A 16352-nucleotide genomic window follows, 5' to 3' on the forward strand; every position below is an offset into this window, starting at 1 on the left:
AGACACCTGATAAACAGAATGTATGCTTGTTAAATAGTGCACAGGTGCCAACTCAGGCTTGTGTCTTGGTGACTTGGAGGTTTCTGCTCTCTTCCCCACCCTGTCCCATCCTTGGCTTGTGGAAGGTCCCAGTACAACCTAGGTTCCCAGCGATCATAGCTGCTGCAGTGAAAATGCCTGACCTTTAACCTGGGAACTCCACCCCCCGCCCTTTTTTTTTTGCTCTTTAGGGTCGCACCCGTGGCATCAAAGTTCCCAGGCTAGGGGTCAAATTGGAGCTACAGCATACACCACAGCAACAGCGGCCACTGCAACCTGAGATCCTAGCAGAGTCTGCAGCCTACACTACAGCTCATGGCAAGGCCAGATCCCCAACCCATTGAGCAAGGCCAAAGATGGATCCTGCATCCTTATGGATACTAGTTGGCTTCGTAACCTGCTGAACCAGAACAGGAACTCCCATATTTCTTACTTTAAAAGTACATGTACTTACAATTGTACTGTTCAGCCAATAACAAATATACTTGCCAGTAACAGCACAATGGAGGTGGGTGGGATAAAGCTGTATTGGGCTAAGGAGATGACCCCAAAAAGTAACTCGAATCTAATAAATGCCATACATAATATTAATAAATGGCATAAATAATAAATATTTTTCCAACCTCATCGAATTTTGCACTTGAAATCAGTGAATGTCATTGCACCTTTCTACCTTTGGGGCCACGGCAGCTAAGGGAGACCAGACACTCGCCACGGTCCCCGCGCCTACAGGACGTGGCGGGACTCCCCAACTCCCAAGCCCTGCCCGCGCCGCTTTCCGCGAGCTCGGGGAGCCTCCCGGAGGCCACCCCTCACGTAGACGCTCTATTCCTCCGCCTGGTGTGAGGGCAGGGAGCCGTCGAAATTCGACACCGGAAGTTCCCGCCAAGCTGATGCGGGGCCCCTCCCCTGGGCTATCATTGGCTATGTCCGTTCCTCTGCGCTCATGGGAAGTGTAGTCTTTGAGCGCCCGCACGGGGTCAGAGGTGACGAGAGCTCTGCGTTGCGGGAGTCTAAGGGGCACCGCGGGTGGGACTTCCGGCGTTGCCCTGCGGTTCCGGTTTGGCCCCCGCTGGCTGTCGGTGCGAGCGTTTTGAGGGCAGCGTTGGCACCAGAGACCAACCCGGCGGAGGGAAGCGCAGCGACCCTCTCAGCACCTTTGCTCGCTCCCTGACCCGGGACATAAACCCCTCTTTCTGAGACTGGCTGTGCCACCCTGAGAACCTCTTGACTTAGCTCCTAGGCTTTGGGAGTGTTTTCCTTGTCGGCTTTGGGCTCCTGCTGGTACGGATCTCAGCTGCGTCTGCCGCCAGTTTCCGATGGCCGAGGAGGCGCAGGTGAGTGGGAGGTGCCCCCACCAAAATCTCTTCACCTGGCTCGGCACCCGGCGGGGGCAGACTCTGAACGAGCACTGGAGAGGTGAGGAAGGCTGTGACAGGTGAAGGGACAGTCTGTGCGAAGGGTTACCCACCAGGGTTCTTGGCTTACTTAGTCGGTAGAAATTGATAAGAGACTGGATAAGAAATTCAGACCAGGTTTTCTTGGCACTCACGTTGCAGCGTAAGGGAGCGAAAGCAATTAACAGGTTTCCTCGCTCACGCTTTGAGGGTGGGACCAAGTGGTTTCTTTAATGGGGTGAGGGGTGGGTCCAGGTGTTTAGCGCGACGGGTGGCTTAGGTGGTCGGCCCACCCCTTGGTGGTGTTGTGTGAAGGGCGTGTTTTCATAATTTGCACGTGTCGTGTGTGCGTGTGTGTCTTTTCAGGGCCATGCCTGTGACATATGGAAGTTCCGAGGCTAGGGGTCAAATCGGAGCTGCAGCTGCCAGCCTGCCCCATAGCCACAGCCACACCAGATCCGAGCCGCGTCTGCGACCTTCCTCACAGCTCACGGCAACGCCGGATTCTTAACCCACTGAGCGAGGCTTGGGATCCAACAATGTCTTCATGGATACTAGGCGTGTTGGTAACAGTTGAACCACTATGGGAACTCCCTGCAGGCAATTATTTTTAGTCCCTTTCAGTTTCTTTGCATTTTTTTTTTTTTTTTTTTTTTTTTGCTGGGGGAGAGTTTGTCCAGAGGCAGGCAGTGCATCAAAAGTTCCCAAGTCCCAGCTTGTCTCAAAGGCAGAGAAGGAGGAGGGTTGGGGTCCTGGAGCTCCATGTGTGGTTCCTGGGCTTGTGTTGAAGGCTGAGCAGCCCTCTGTGCAGACCTGGGGGACCCCGTTGGCAGTGGGCCTTTGGAGGTGTGGGGAGGACATGGGACGGAGGGGATTGTGGTTGCTCTCTATGGATGCACTCTGGAGAAGTGCCACTGGAGAGGACTGGTGAGGTTGTGCTGCGGGCGTGGAGTTGTAGCATGCTGCAGTACGGCGTTATGTGTGTGGTGGGCCAGGAGGGCACACTGGAGGGCCCTGGGACCAGGTTCTCAGTACTGAAAGGGCAAGATGAGCCTAAGGTTTGTTACTTTGAATGGTGATCTCTGGGACACAGAGGGAATTGACTGGCCGGAAATAAGGTGGGTCTTGTGTGCTTGGTGGGGTATCTAGGTGGCATCTGTCTGGTCACCACCAGCCTGTTGTGGGCTGGATGCAGAATTTAATGGTACCATGAGGAGTTCCCCTTGTGGCTCGGCAGGTTAAGAACCCAACTAGGAGTTCCCGTCGTGGCGCAGTGGTTAACGAATCCGACTAGGGAACATGAGGTTGTGGGTTCGATCCCTGGCCTTGCTCAGTGGGTCGAGGATCCGGCGTTGCCGTGAGCTGTGGTGTAGGTTGCAAATGCAGCTCGGATCCTGCATGGCTGTGGCTCTAGTGTAGGCCAGCTGCTACGGCTCCGATTAGACCCCTAGTCTGGGAACCTCCATATGCTGCAGGAGTGGCCCTACAAAAGGCAAAAAGACCGGAAAAAAAAATCCATGAGGAATATCATGATAATATCCATGAGGAACTAATATCCATGAGGAAGCCGGTTAGATCCCTGGTCTTGCTCAGCGGCCTAAGGATCTGGCATTGCCAGGAGCTGCAGGTCGCAGATACAGCTCCGGTCTAGCATTGTTGTGGCTGTGGCCTAGGCTGGCAGACCCCTAGCCTGGGAACTTCCATGTGCCCCAGGTGCAGCCCTAAAAAGCAAATAAATAAAGGACAGTTCCATGAAAACAGAGGTGCACCAATGGTACTGGGGCCCTGAGAGTCCCCTGAGATGGGGTGTTAGGAGCAGGGAGGGGTGAGGGTAAGTGGGAGCCAAGGGCTGAAAGGGAGAGATGGCGTCAGTAAGAGAGGCGGCAGGACCCCGAGACGGGTCATGGGCACGGATGTGTTCCTCTCGCTGTCATCTGATTGACTTTCTGTCCATTATCCGCCCTGAGGGTCACTCGAATCCGTCATTACAGGGCCGAGTGACTTTTGACGACGTGGCAGTGTATTTCTCCCGGGAGGAGTGGGGGCTCCTTGATTCGACCCAGAGGGGCCTGTACCATGATGTGATGCTGGAGAACTTCACGCTCGTCGGCTCGCTGGGTAAGTCTCTCCCTCTCCCCCAGCGAATGCCCACCTCTGTCTCTTCTCCGTGGGAGTTCTCTCTGTCCTGAAGCCACAGAGGGGCGCCTCCCTGCCTCTCGCTGAGCTGCCCTATTGGCAGCCTCAGCACCTGTTGCCCCAGGGCTTGGGGTTCAGATTCTCACCGTTTGTCCACCAGGTTCCACCCAGCTCTGTTTCTCTCTGGCTGTGTGACTTCGATGGACCTGTGGCCCCTCTGTGCTCCAGGTTTTGCCTCCTTCCTCCACAGGAAACTGAATCGGCCCTCCCTGGACCAGGCATGAGCCGGGAGTTCCAGTCTGTGGATCAGTTTGGGCATTACTGTCATCTTAGTATCTTTTTTTTTCTTTTTGGCTGAACCCTCGGCACATGGAAATTCCCAGGCTAGGGACTGAATTTGAGCCAAAGCTGTGACCTACTGCCAGGGCGGGGATCAAACCTGTGCCTCAGCAGTGGCCTGAGCTGCTGCGGATACAGCGTTGCATCCTTAACCCACTGTGCCATAGTGTGAACTCCCTCCATATCTTCCAGTCCGCCAACATGATGTCTTTCTATTTATTTAGCTCTAATTTTTTTTTTTTTTTTTGTCTTTTTGCCATTTTTTTGGCCGCTCCCGCAGCATATGGAGGTTCCCAGGCTAGGGGTCCAGTCGGAGCTGTAGCCACCGGCCTACACCAGAGCTACAGCAACTCGGGATCCGAGCTGCGTCTGCAGCCTACACCACAGCTCACGGCAACGTGGGATCCTTAACCCACTGAGCAAGGGCAGGGCCCGAACCCGCAACCTCATGGTCCCTAGTCGGATTCGTTAACCACTGCGCCACGACGAGAACTCCAGCTCTCATTTTTTTTTTCTCACACTCCCAGCATGTGGAGTTTCATGGGATCACACCCATACCACAGCAGTGACCAGGGCTGCTGCAGTGATAACGAAAATCCTTAACCTGCTGTGCCACAGTGAGAACTCCTCTATGCTATTTTAAATGAAGTCATTTTTAAATTTAATTTTTAATTTTTAAAAATATTTTTTGCTTTTTGGGGCCACACCCATGACATATGGAGGTTCCCAGGCTAGGGGTCCAATCGGAGCTGCAGCTGCTGGCCTGTGCCAGAGCCACAGCAATGCCAGATCTGAGCCACATCTGCAGCCTACACCAGAGCTCATGGCAATGCCGGATCCTTAACCCACTGAGCAAGGCCAGGAGTCAAACCCACAACCTCACGGTTCCTGGTTGGCTTTATTTCCTCTGTGCCACAACAGGAACTCCTTAAATTTAATTAATTAATTAATTTTGTCTGTTTTTTTTTTGTTTTTTTAGGACTGTGCCCGAGGCATATGGAGATTCCCAGGCTAGGGGTCTAATGGGAGCTGTAGCCACTGGCCTGTGACACAGCAACATGGGATCCAAGCCGTGTCTGTAACCTACATCACAGGCCAAGGCAGTGCCAGCAAGGCCAGGGATCGAACGCTTGTCCTCATGGATGCCAGTCAGGTTCATTAACTGCTGAGCCATGAGGGGAACCCCTTGAATTTAATTTTAGATGATACATTGTTAGCATATAGAAATAAAATTGATTTTTGTATGTTGATCTTGTATCCTGCAACCTTTCTAAACTCGTTCATTCTAATTTTATTTAATGCGGTCTCTGGTATTTCCATGTATATAATGTCATGTCATCTGTGAGTAGAGATAGTTTCACTTACTCCCTGGCCTGACTTGGCTAGAACCTCCAGTACTTTATCGAATAGAAGTTGCGAGAGTAGAGGTCCTTGTCTTGCTTCCAGATCTTACAGAAAGAGTCTTTCACTCGTACGGATGACGTTAGCCACAGGGTTTCTTGCATATGCCCTTTTCAGGGTAGGAAATTCCCTTCTCTTATTTGTTGACTGGATTTATTGTGAAAAGTAGTGTAGTGCTTTTCTGCATCTTTTGAAATGACCATGTGATTTTTGTCCTCTGTTTTATTAACATGGTATATTACAGTAAATGCATTTCATATGTTCAGCTTTGAATTACTAGGATAAATTCCATTCTATCATAGCTTATAATTTTTTAAAATATATTTCTACATTTGGTTTGCTGGTATTTTGTTGAGGAGTTTTGTATCTCTATTCCTAAGAGCTATCAATGGTGTAGTTTTCTTGTTATTTCTTTTTTGTTTGTTTTTGTTTGTGCTTTTTATGGCCATGTGTGTGGCACAGGAAAGTTCCCAGGCTAGGAATCAAATCAGAACCACAGCTGCTGGCCTCTACCGAAGCCACAGCAATGCAGGATCCGAGCCATGTCTGTGAACTACACAGCAGCACTGGATCTTTAACCTACTGAGCAAGGCCAGGGATCGAACCCACATCCTCATGGATACTAGTCGAGTTAGTTACCGCTGAGCCACAATGGGAACTCCTCTTGTTCTGTCTTTGGATTGAGTAATAGGATAATTTTGGCTTCAATGGATGAATTGGGAAATATTCCTTTTTCTTCTATTTTCTGGAATAGAAATTTTGTGAAATATTGGTGTTAATTCTTTTTTTTTTAAATTTTATTGGAGTATAGTTGACTTAAAAAGTTGTGTTAGAGTTTTTGTTGTAGCTCAGAAGGTTAAGGACGCAACATTGTCTCTGTGAGAATGCGGGCGGGTTCAATCTCTGGCCCCTCTCAGGGGGCCGAGGATCCCACGTTGCCACAAGCTGTGGTGTAGGTCACAGATGCAACTTGGATCAGGTGTTGCCATGGCTTGTGGCATAAGCGTCAGCTGCAGTTCCCTTAGCCTGGGAACATCTGTGTGCCGCAGTTGCCACAGTAAAAAGAAAAAAAAGTTGCCCTAGTTTCAGGTGTACAGCAGGTAACTCTCTTGTTCATGTACATACATCCATTGCTTTTCAGATTCTTTTCTCATAAGGATGTTACACAGTATTGAAAAGATTTCCTTGTACTATATGGTGTTAATTGTTATTTCTGTGTAGATATTAGCCAGTGAAGGCATCTTGGCTTAGGATTTTTGTTTTTTGTTTGTTTTTTTGTTTTTTGTCTTTTCTGTGGCCGCACCCACGGCATATGGAGGTTCCCAGGCTAAGGGTCTAATTGGAGCTGTAGCCGCCAGAGCCACAGCCACACCAGATCCGAGCCTCGTCTGCAACCTACACCACAGCTCATGGCAACGTCGGATCCTTAATCCACTGAGCAAGGCCAGGGATCGGACCTGAAACCTCATGGTTCCTAGTCGGATTCATTAAACACTGAACCATGACGGGAATTCCAGCTTAGGTTTTTTGGTGTAGTTTTTTGTTGTTCCTTTTTTTTTTTTTTAAAGATTATTTATTTTTATTTTTTTTGTCTTTTTGCCTTTTTTAGTGCCACTCCCAAGGCATATGGAGGTTCCCAGGCTAGGAGTCTAATCGGAGCTGTAGCTGCCAGCCTACACCACAGCTCATGGCAATGCCAGATCCTTAACCCACTGAGCAAGGCCAGGGATCGAACCCGCAACCTTATGGTTCTTAGTCGGATTTGTTAACCACTGCGCCATGTTCAGAATTCCTGTTGTTCCTTTTTTTAAAAAAAAAAAATTTAGTTTTAGGCCGTGCCTGGGGCATGTGGAAGTTCCAGGGCCAGTGATCCAACCCAATGCACAGCAGTGACCCAAGCAACAGCAGTGACAATGCCAGATACTTAACCCACTACACCACCAGGGAACTCCTTACAGGTTTTTTTTTTTTTTAATTAAAATTTAATTTTTTTGCTTTTTAGGGCCGCACCCCCGGCATATTGAGATTCCCAGGCCAGGGGGCTAATCGGAGCTAGAGCTTCTGGCCTACACCACAGCCACAGCAATGCCAGATCTGAGCTGTGTCTGTGACCTACACCACAGCTAACAGCAGTGCTGAATCCTTAACCTTCTGAGCAAGGCCAGGGATCAAACCCACAACCTTATGGCTCCTAGTCAGGTTCATTTCCGCTGTGCCATGACAGGAACTCCCTTACATGTTTTTTTGAAAAGCCTGTTTATATTTTCCGTTTCTTCTTGGGTCATGTTCTTTTTTTCTTTTATGTCCACACCGGTGGCATATGGAAGTTCCCTGGCAGGAATTTAATCTGAGCCACAGCTGTGATCTATACTACAGCTGCAGTGCCGGATACTTAACCCACTGTGCCAAATCGGGAACTCCTATTTCTGCTTTTTATTGCATTCCTTCTTCTAGCTTTGGGTTGCTTTTTTTTTTGTTTTGTTTTGTTTTTGTTTTTTTACTATTTCTTGGGCTGCTCCCGCGGCATATGGAGGTTCCCAGGCTAGGGGTCCAATCGGAGCTGTAGCCACTGGCCTACGCCAGAGCCACAGCAATGTGGGATCTGAGCTGCATCTGCAACCTACACCACAGCTCACGGCAACGCCGGATCGTTAACCCACTGAGCAAGGTCAGGGATCGAACCCGCAACCTCATGGTTCCTAGTCGGATTGGTTAACCACTGCGCCACGACGGGAACTCCTGGGTTGCTTTTATTTGTTGTTCCTTAAAGTGTGAAGTTAGGGTATTGGTTTGAGAGCCTCTTTTTTTTCCTTCCTTTTTCAAATGAATCCAACGAGTATCCATGAGGATGCAGGTTTGATCCCTGGCCTTGATCACTGGGTAGGATTTGGTGTTGCTGTGAGCTGTGGTGTAGGTCACAGATGTGGCTGGGATCCTGTGTTGCTGTGGCTGTGGTGTAGGCAGGCAGCGGCAACTTCAACTCGACCCCTAGCCTGGGAACTTCCATATGCTGCAGGTGTGGCTCTAAAAAAACAAACAAACAAAACGAAACAAAACAAAAAAGAAGAAAGAAACAACGTAGAGATTTCAGATTTCATACATCACCAAATTGAGGAAACACCTACATCCAGATACGGGCATTGCTGGGACATCCCATGAACAGCAGTCTGCAGTCCCAGTTGGGAAGGGCCCCAGGCACCGTGTTACGCTGCAGGGGAGACTTTAGTTTGCCGTTTGAAGGAGTCTAGCTTTTAGCACCAGGCTGCAGGCTCATAACAGTCAGCCCACCTGCAAGTCTGTAGCCCTGGTTATTGTTAAAAATGCCTTGGTTAACTTGTTAATTTGGTGCCTGGGGGCTGGCCAGGTCGTCTTGGCTCAGTGAAGCTTGGTGACTTACTCCCTATCTGATCTGATCTTGCAGATTTACAGATCATCCATCTAATCTTATAGGTTTACAACATTTGGGGGCCCCACTCCTACTGGCCTGTTTATAGTTCAGCAGTTTGGCATGTAGCTCAGGCAAGGTCGCATTGGTCAGAGGCCTAGCATTTCATCTGAAGCCTGAACAAGACGACGTTACTAGTTTCCCTAGCATTTTGTGAGTTTACCAACTCACAAGCATAGAGAACAGGCTTGTGGTTGCCAATGGGGGAGGGGTGGGGGGAGGGAGTGATTGGGGGTTTGGGATTAGCAGGTGCAAACTAGTATATATGCAGACTATATCAACAACGAGGTTCTTTGAAGCGCACAGGGAACTGTATTCAGTATCTTATAATAAGCCATGATGGAAAAGAATAAAAAGTTTGTTTCACAGATTTCTGTTGTTGATTTCTTTTTTTTTTTTTTTTTTTGTCTTTTTTTTTTGTTGTTGTTGTTGTTGTTGTTGCTATTTCTTGGGCCGCTCCCACGGCATATGGAGGTTCCCAGGCTAGGGGTTGAATCGGAGCTGTAGCCACCGGCCTACGCCAGAGCCACAGCAACGCGGGATCCGAGCCGCGTCTGCAACCTACACCACAGCTCACGGCAACACCGGATCGTTAACCCACTGAGCAAGGGCAGGGACTGAACCCGAAACCTCATGGTTCCTAGTCGGATTCGTTAACCACTGCGCCACGACAGGAACTCCTGTTGTTGATTTCTATTTTTCTTTTTTTGTCTTTTTTGGGCTGCACCTGCGGCATATGGGGGTTCCCAGGTGAGGGGTCAAATCAGTTACTGCTGCCAGCCTGTGCCACAGCCACAGCAACATGCGATCTGAGCCATGTCTGTGACCTACAACACAGCTCACAGCAACACCGGATTCTTAACCCACTGGGGGAGGCTAGGGACCGAACCTGTGTCCTCACTGATCGTAGTCAGGTTCATTAACTGCTGAAGTCTACTGAGGCTAGTTTTGTTTGTTTGTTATGTCCTAGCAAGTGGTCTGTTTTCTAGAATGTTCCGTGTGCATGTGAGAATGGAGAATGTTCTCCACTTCTGCTCCTGTTAGGTAGCATGTTCTGTAGATGTCTGTGGCAGTCTAGGTGGTTTTTAGTGTTGTTCAAGTGTTGTATCCTTGTTCATTTTCTGCCCAGTGGTTCTGTCCACTTAATGAAAGTTACACATTGAAGTCTCTAAATACTATTGTGTCTTTTCTTTCTTTAATCATGCCAGTTGTGCTTCGGAGGAGGGTTTTTTGTTTTTTTAATTGTAGCTAAAGGAATTCTCTTGTGCAGAGGATTAAGGATCTGGCATTGTCACTGCAGTGGCTTTGGCTGCTGCTGTGTGGCAGGTTTGATCCCTGGTCTGGGAACTTCTAAAGGCAACCATTGTGACACCCCCCCCCCCCCAATTATGTTTAAAAGAAAAAAACAAATGAGTTTTTGTTGTGGCAAAGTAGGTTAAGAATCTGACTGCAGTGGCTCAGGTCTCTGCGGAGGTGTGGAATTGATCCCTTGCCGGGTGTGGTGGGTTTAAAGGATCTGGCGTTGCTGCAGCCTGGGTCACAGCTGTGGCCTGGATTCAGTCCCTGGCCTGGGATATTACAAGTGTTGTGGGTGTGACCACTGAAAAACAAAAAAATACATGAGATCTACTTTCTTAACAAATTTTTTTTTCTTTTTCTTTTTTCTTTTTTTTTTTTTTTGTTTTTTTTTGGTCTTCTAGGGTCTCACCTGCGGCATATGGAGGTTTCCAGGCTAGGGGTCAAGTCAGAGTCACAGATCTCAGCCAACACCACAGCCACAGCAATGCCAGATCTGAGCCATGTCTTCACCCTACACCACAGCTCACAGGAACACTGGATCCTTAACCCATTGAGCGAGGCCAGGGATCGAACCTGCAACCTCATGGTTCCTAGTCAGATTTGTTAACCACTGTGCCACGACAGGAACTCCTCTTAACGAATTTTTAAATATGCAGAAGAGGTTCCACAAGGATCTGCTATGTAGCACAGGGATCTATATTCAACATAATAACCTACAACAGAAAAGAATCTGAAAAAGACTTTACATGTGTGTATATATGTACGTGAATATTTTATATGTACATATATGTATAGTTTGTATGTGCATATATCTGTATCTATATGAATCATTTTGCTGTACACCGGAAACTATGATATGATAAATCAACTCTACTTCAATTAAAACACATGAATATTACATTTGCCTCTCTGAGAAGTAAAAGTACAGAAGAGGTGCATGTTCTAGTACTTGGTTTCCTTCCTGGTTGTCGTGGTGACATGAGCTTCCTGTGGTCTGTGTAGGGAGGGGTAGGTCAGCCTTCATTGGGCTTGGCATCTTATTACCTTCTCCCTCCTAGGCCTTGTACCTTTGAGGTCCCCTGTGGTTGCCCAAATGGAGGGTAAGGAAGGGCCCTGGGTGCCCAACACGGACATGACTGCGATCAGCAGGGCAGAGGCCAGGAGGGGTCACAGTCTTGGTGAATGGCGGTAGCAGATGCCTAGGTTTCAGTGATGGGTATCTGTGTGCACTCTGATTTCGGTGCTGGCACCAGTATCCACACTTGATTCCCTCCTTCCTCCCTTTTCTGGACTGACTGTGTGGCCTTCCCATCTCCATCATGACTCTCAGGCTCTGGATGACCCACCTCTCTGGCCTCTGTGTCATTTCTTCTTCTCCGTGACAGTGCAGAGCTGTCCACTGGGAGCTGCTGTGCATGTCATATATCCCTCAATAATACGTGGACACCAGATACTGTTGCAGTCATCTTTTCGTTGGAGTAGACCCACCCTCTTCCCAATGCTTTCTGTCATTAGCAGCTAGGGCCTCACTGAACCTCTTGCAGAGGAGTGACTGGGAGACCCTGACTCCCCTCCCTGCAGCGCTCCCATCTTTTTGTGTTCATCCTTGTTGAAGTCTTCCCTATTCTGGTGTCTGCCAGAGCCCTAGTCCATTGGGCCAGCCCTTCCTCATCGAGACCTTTCCCTGCAATCTCCTCACAGTTCTGTGGATGCCTTTTTGGGTTCGTTCGACATGCTTTGGTGATGAAGGTGGTTCTTCCCTCTAATCCACCCCACAGTGACTGACTCTTCTGTCTCAGGTTGTCTCTGTAGACTGCAGGATAAGGAAGCCCCTCCCCAGCAGAGGAAGAGCTGCAGAGTCCTCTTACCAGAGAAGCCCGTTCTGTGCAGGGCATCTGGGAAAGCCATTTCTGCCACTTTGAGCTTCCTCCAGCCCCAGACCACCCACAGAGAGGGGAATCCATGCAGGAGCACCAAGTGCAGGGGGACCTTCCCACCCACCTCCTCTTGCCAGCAACAGCAGGGAGGCCATGCCACAGAGAAGCCCTTCAAGTGCAGCAGCTGCGGGCAAGCCTTCCTGAAGGCCTTTGCGCTCCTCGACCACCTGATAACCCACTCTAAAGACAGACCCTTCAGGTGCCCACCAGATGGAAATGCTTCCAAGGAGAGCTCAAGCCTGGTTCATCACCAAAAAATTCACACTGGAGAATCATCCCATGTGTGTAGTGAGTGTGGGAAGGCCTTCACTTACCCATCTAAACTGAGGAAACACCAGAAGGTCCACACTGGCATAAAACCTTTCGAGTGCGGTGAGTGTGGAAAAACCTTCAACCGCAAAGACGCACTTGTTCTGCATCAGAGAATTCACACTGGAGAAAGGCCTTATGAGTGCAGCGAGTGTGGAAAATCCTTCAGCGTTCTGTCTACCCTCATTCGGCACCGGAAAGTTCACATTGGTGAAAGGCCCTATGAGTGCAGGGAATGTGGAAAGTTCTTCAAATACAACCATAGCTTCATGCTTCACCAGAGAGTTCACACTGGAGAAAGGCCTTATGAGTGCAAGCAATGCGCAAAAACGTATGTGACCCGCTCTGGCCTGTATCAGCACTGGAAAGTCCACACTGGCGAACGTCCCTATGCGTGCAGCCTGTGTGGGAAGACCTTCACTACAAGGTCCTACCGTAATAGGCACCAGCAGTTCCACACTGAGGAGAGGTCCTATGAATGTACCGAATGTGGGAAAGTCTTCAAACATAGTTCTACCCTCCTTCAGCACAAGAAAGTCCACATTGGAGAACGGTCATAGGACGGGGATGTGGGAAAGCCTTCAGGCATGCCTGGCACCTTGTTCGGCATGGAAGTTCTCACTGTGGAAAGGAGATTGAGGAGATGAGCAATTTGAAAGCTAAACGTGGCACACCTCAACACCCCCCAGGTATGTGGGAGCTGTCAGGAAGTAGGCTGCACTTTGGCCTGCCCTGGCGGTTGGCAGTAGAGTCAGTGCCAGTTTCTGGGACAGATGCCATCCCACTTTGCCTCAGGCATCCTGGTGTGCTTGGGCAAGTTCACCGCTGTGCTCCCTACATGATACAGGAAGGCATCATTAGTGGTGGAGCCCATGATGGTCTTACTTCTTCCCCTCAACTGGTTTAGGTGTGGACATGACCTAGTTCTGGCCAAGGGTAGTTGAGCAGTGTTTGCTGGGTGCTTCCAGGGAAGGTTAACCGTTTTCATGGACACTGTTGACAATACATATGGTATCTGTCATGCATTTATCCAGCCCTGGAGCTGTCTCATGCTGCTCTGGCATGTCTGGTAATAAAGGCCTTTTTGTTTAAGCCACCCTTAATATTGGGGTTTTCATGCCTTTGTGTGGGAAGTTGGGGAACAAAATCAGGCTCATGAACAGAGGGAATGGTTTCTGGGGAGGTCCCTGACTTGTCTGCCTCCGTGGGCACAGAAGGATGCAGAGGACAGCTCCAGTCCAGGCTGGCCTGATTTGCACTGGTGCCTGCGACCGCCAGGGAAGGATGGAAGGGCTCTGTGGGTGAGTCTGCCAGCCTGAATGCCAGCTTCGTTTTGGATCTGGAGCTCAGTTGAAGAGCATGGTAGTTGGTACAAGATCCCTGTGTGACCAGGGATAGCATAGTGTATGCCCATGGTTGCTTGGGGTGAGGAATCCGGAATTTCTCAGGAATTGCAGAGCTCTTACTTGTGGCTGAGGTCACTGTCAGCAAATAATCTGCAGGGTTTTTTGTATTCCTACCGGCTTTCTGTGCGTGGCCATCACCCTGGGACTGAAAGGAGATCCTAGGGTGTGGCTTTTGTGACCCAGCCAGTGTTGCTGGTTTCTCTGCACCCATGGCCATCAGGGCTTTTGCTCCCACTGTCACAGGGCTCCAGGGAAAGAAGTGATTGAATTGACATATGGCTCCAGATCATCTGGTTTATGAGGGCTTTTGATTTTAAAATTTGGAAACGAGGGGTTCCCGTTGTGGAGGAGAGGAAAAGAATCCAACTAGGAACCATGACACTGTGGGTTTGATCCCTGGCCTCACTCAGTGGGTTCGGGATCTGGCACTGCCATGAACTGTGGTGTAGGCCACAGACGTGGCTTGGATCTGGCGTTGCTGTGACTGTGGTGTAGGTTGGTGGCTACAGCTCCGATTAGACCCCTAACCTGGGAACCTCCATATGCCCATAAGCTGCAGGTAAGGCCTTAAAAAGACAAAAAAAAAAAAAAAAAAAAAAAAAAAGAATAAAATTTGGAAACAATTTTTTCAAGAGGTAAATAAAATGTCAATTCAGCCAGACAGTGTGCTTTCGCAGTTGTGTCCCTGGTCTAGAAATGGTGTTTCCCATCATGAAGAAATGTTAGCTGGGAGGCATGTTTGGAGAGAGAGCCCCCAACCCCAGACGTGAGGGTCTTTGGGCCATGCTGCTCAGCCAGTCCTGCATCTTGGGGTTGGAAATCGCTGCCGCCTCCTTTAAGTGCCATGATCCCTCTCCACCACCCTCTGATGGCAGGAGGGGTGGTGGGTACAGGGGGTAGAACCAAGGCAGGCTGGTAGTCAGGGGAGTTCCTGGCCCGCCTGCTCAGTGTCTCTCTAACACCAGAAGGTGAAGCCCGTGTCAGGCTCTTCTCCCTGTGTCCTGAGTGTCTGCCTCCAACATGGTTGTCTGTGTGGGAGCAGAGGGGAAGGCAGCCGAACCACATCTGGTGCTGATGTGCAAGCAGACTGGGCTGGGGCAGACGAAACCCAAGTCCTCACTGCAGACGGCAGGGCCAGCGTGACCTGTTTCCTGACCTCGGGGCCCTCTGTCTGGCCTGGGCCACTGGGTCTCCTTGTTCCTGCCTGCCTAGTGCCTCTGTGCCACCAGTCCTTCTGGTTGGAATATGCTTCTCCTGGAGGCGCCCCCTCTTCCTGCCCGCCAGTCTGCAGTCGGGGCCGCGGCTGCAGCCATGCTGCAATGACCCTGTTTAGTCTGTTTGTCAGTTAAGGGTTTTTTAAGAATTCCTCAGTGAATTTTATCACATTTATGGTTGTTCAGCAATCATCACAACTACATTTTATAGCATTTCCATCCCAAACCCTCTGTGCATCTCCCACCCCCGTAAGTGACGTGTCTACCACAGGGCTCAGGCAAGAGCCTGGCGCACAGTAGGACCCTAGGGAATGTTTGTTGGGTGAAGGTCTGGCTGTTCTGAAGGACCGTGCTGGGCCCAGGCCACAGCCCCGCCATGACAGCTGACTCTGCGGGGGGGAAAGGAAGGACCTCACGTGGAGAGGGGCGCTCCTCCCCTTGCCGCACGCAGAGGCCTGCTTCCGTCCCATCCGAGGTCGTGTGACTCGCTCTGTGCTCTGGAGAGTGAACTCACCCAGCAGAGACAAAACCCCTGGGGCCCTCCTGCGGGGACCAGACGATCTGGTAAGGTGACACAGACCAAATGTCGTGGCTCCCCAAGTACGTGGCTTCAAGTCAGTGGCCGGCGTGACAGCGTTTGGAGGCGGGGGTTGTGGGAGGTGATGAGGTCATGAGGGAGGAGCTCTCATGAATGGGACGGGTGCTGTTAGAAAAGAGAAGCCCAGAGTTGGTTCTCTTGAGGCGCAGCAGGTTAGCGATCCAGCACTGTCGCTGCTATGGCATCAATGGGTTCAGTCCCTGGCCTGAGAATTTCCACACACCGGGGCGAGATAAAAAAAAAAAGAGACCCCCCCCCCAAGGATTCCTTCTGTCCTTCCACTGTGTGAGGACAGACAGGCTGGCTGCTAACCAAGAAATGGATCCTGACCAGACGCCTAAGCGGCTAGCACCGTGATCTTTGACTTTCCAGCCTCCAGAACTGAGAAATTTCAGTAGTTTATACGCCAACCAGTTTGTGGTATCTCGTTGTTACTTTACATGGCTACACCTGTGGCATACGGAAGGCCCCAGGTTAGGGGTTGGATCAGAACTGTAACTATAGGCTTGCACCACAGCAAGGTAGGATCGGAGCCGCTTCTGTGACCTACACCTCAGCTCATGGTAAGGCTGGATCCTTAACCCACTGAGCGGGGCCAGGGATCGAATCCAGATCCTTACGAACACTATGTTGCGTTCCTAACCCACTGAGCCACAATGGGAACTCCTATGGTATTTTGTTTTATCTGTCAGAATAGACGCAGACATGGGGAGACTTACATCCCTTAAGAAACCACACAGCTGTCAGCCTTGACCAGGGCTGTGAAGGGGCACCCTCTGTGTGTCCGCAAGGCCCCTCTTGAGTCTCTGCATTTCAGGACCTCTGGGTCTGT

The 16352-nt window shown here is 50.0% G+C and overlaps 2 protein-coding genes across 4 annotated transcripts in view; both read left to right on the forward strand.

Moving 5' to 3' along the window:
• The window catches only part of LOC110261339 (zinc finger protein 444), a 996914-nt gene that overhangs the window by 845045 nt on the left and 135517 nt on the right, over positions 1–16352 (forward strand). The gene's annotated exons all lie outside the window — the stretch shown is intronic.
• ZNF584 (zinc finger protein 584) lies at positions 1091–13405 on the forward strand. Of its 3 annotated transcripts, none has more exons than XM_084962414.1 (3): positions 1091–1458; positions 3428–3554; positions 11856–13405. In XM_084962414.1, exons 2-3 carry the CDS (start codon positions 3521–3523, stop codon positions 12860–12862), a joined length of 1041 nt encoding a protein of 346 aa, XP_084818540.1. In that variant the 5' UTR covers positions 1091–1458; positions 3428–3520; the 3' UTR covers positions 12863–13405. The 3 variants fall into 3 exon arrangements, with proteins under 3 accessions (XP_084818540.1, XP_084818541.1, XP_013854371.1); XM_084962415.1 differs by having other exon boundaries at positions 1091–1376; positions 11115–13405; XM_013998917.3 differs by having other exon boundaries at positions 1091–1376.

The sequence above is a fragment of the Sus scrofa genome, chromosome 6, assembly GCF_054392235.1.
Source record: "Sus scrofa isolate SSC_HxYL_T2T_F1_AM1 chromosome 6, Sscrofa_HxYL_maternal_Yorkshire_Landrace_v2.0, whole genome shotgun sequence".
Classification (NCBI taxonomy): domain Eukaryota; kingdom Metazoa; phylum Chordata; class Mammalia; order Artiodactyla; family Suidae; genus Sus; species Sus scrofa.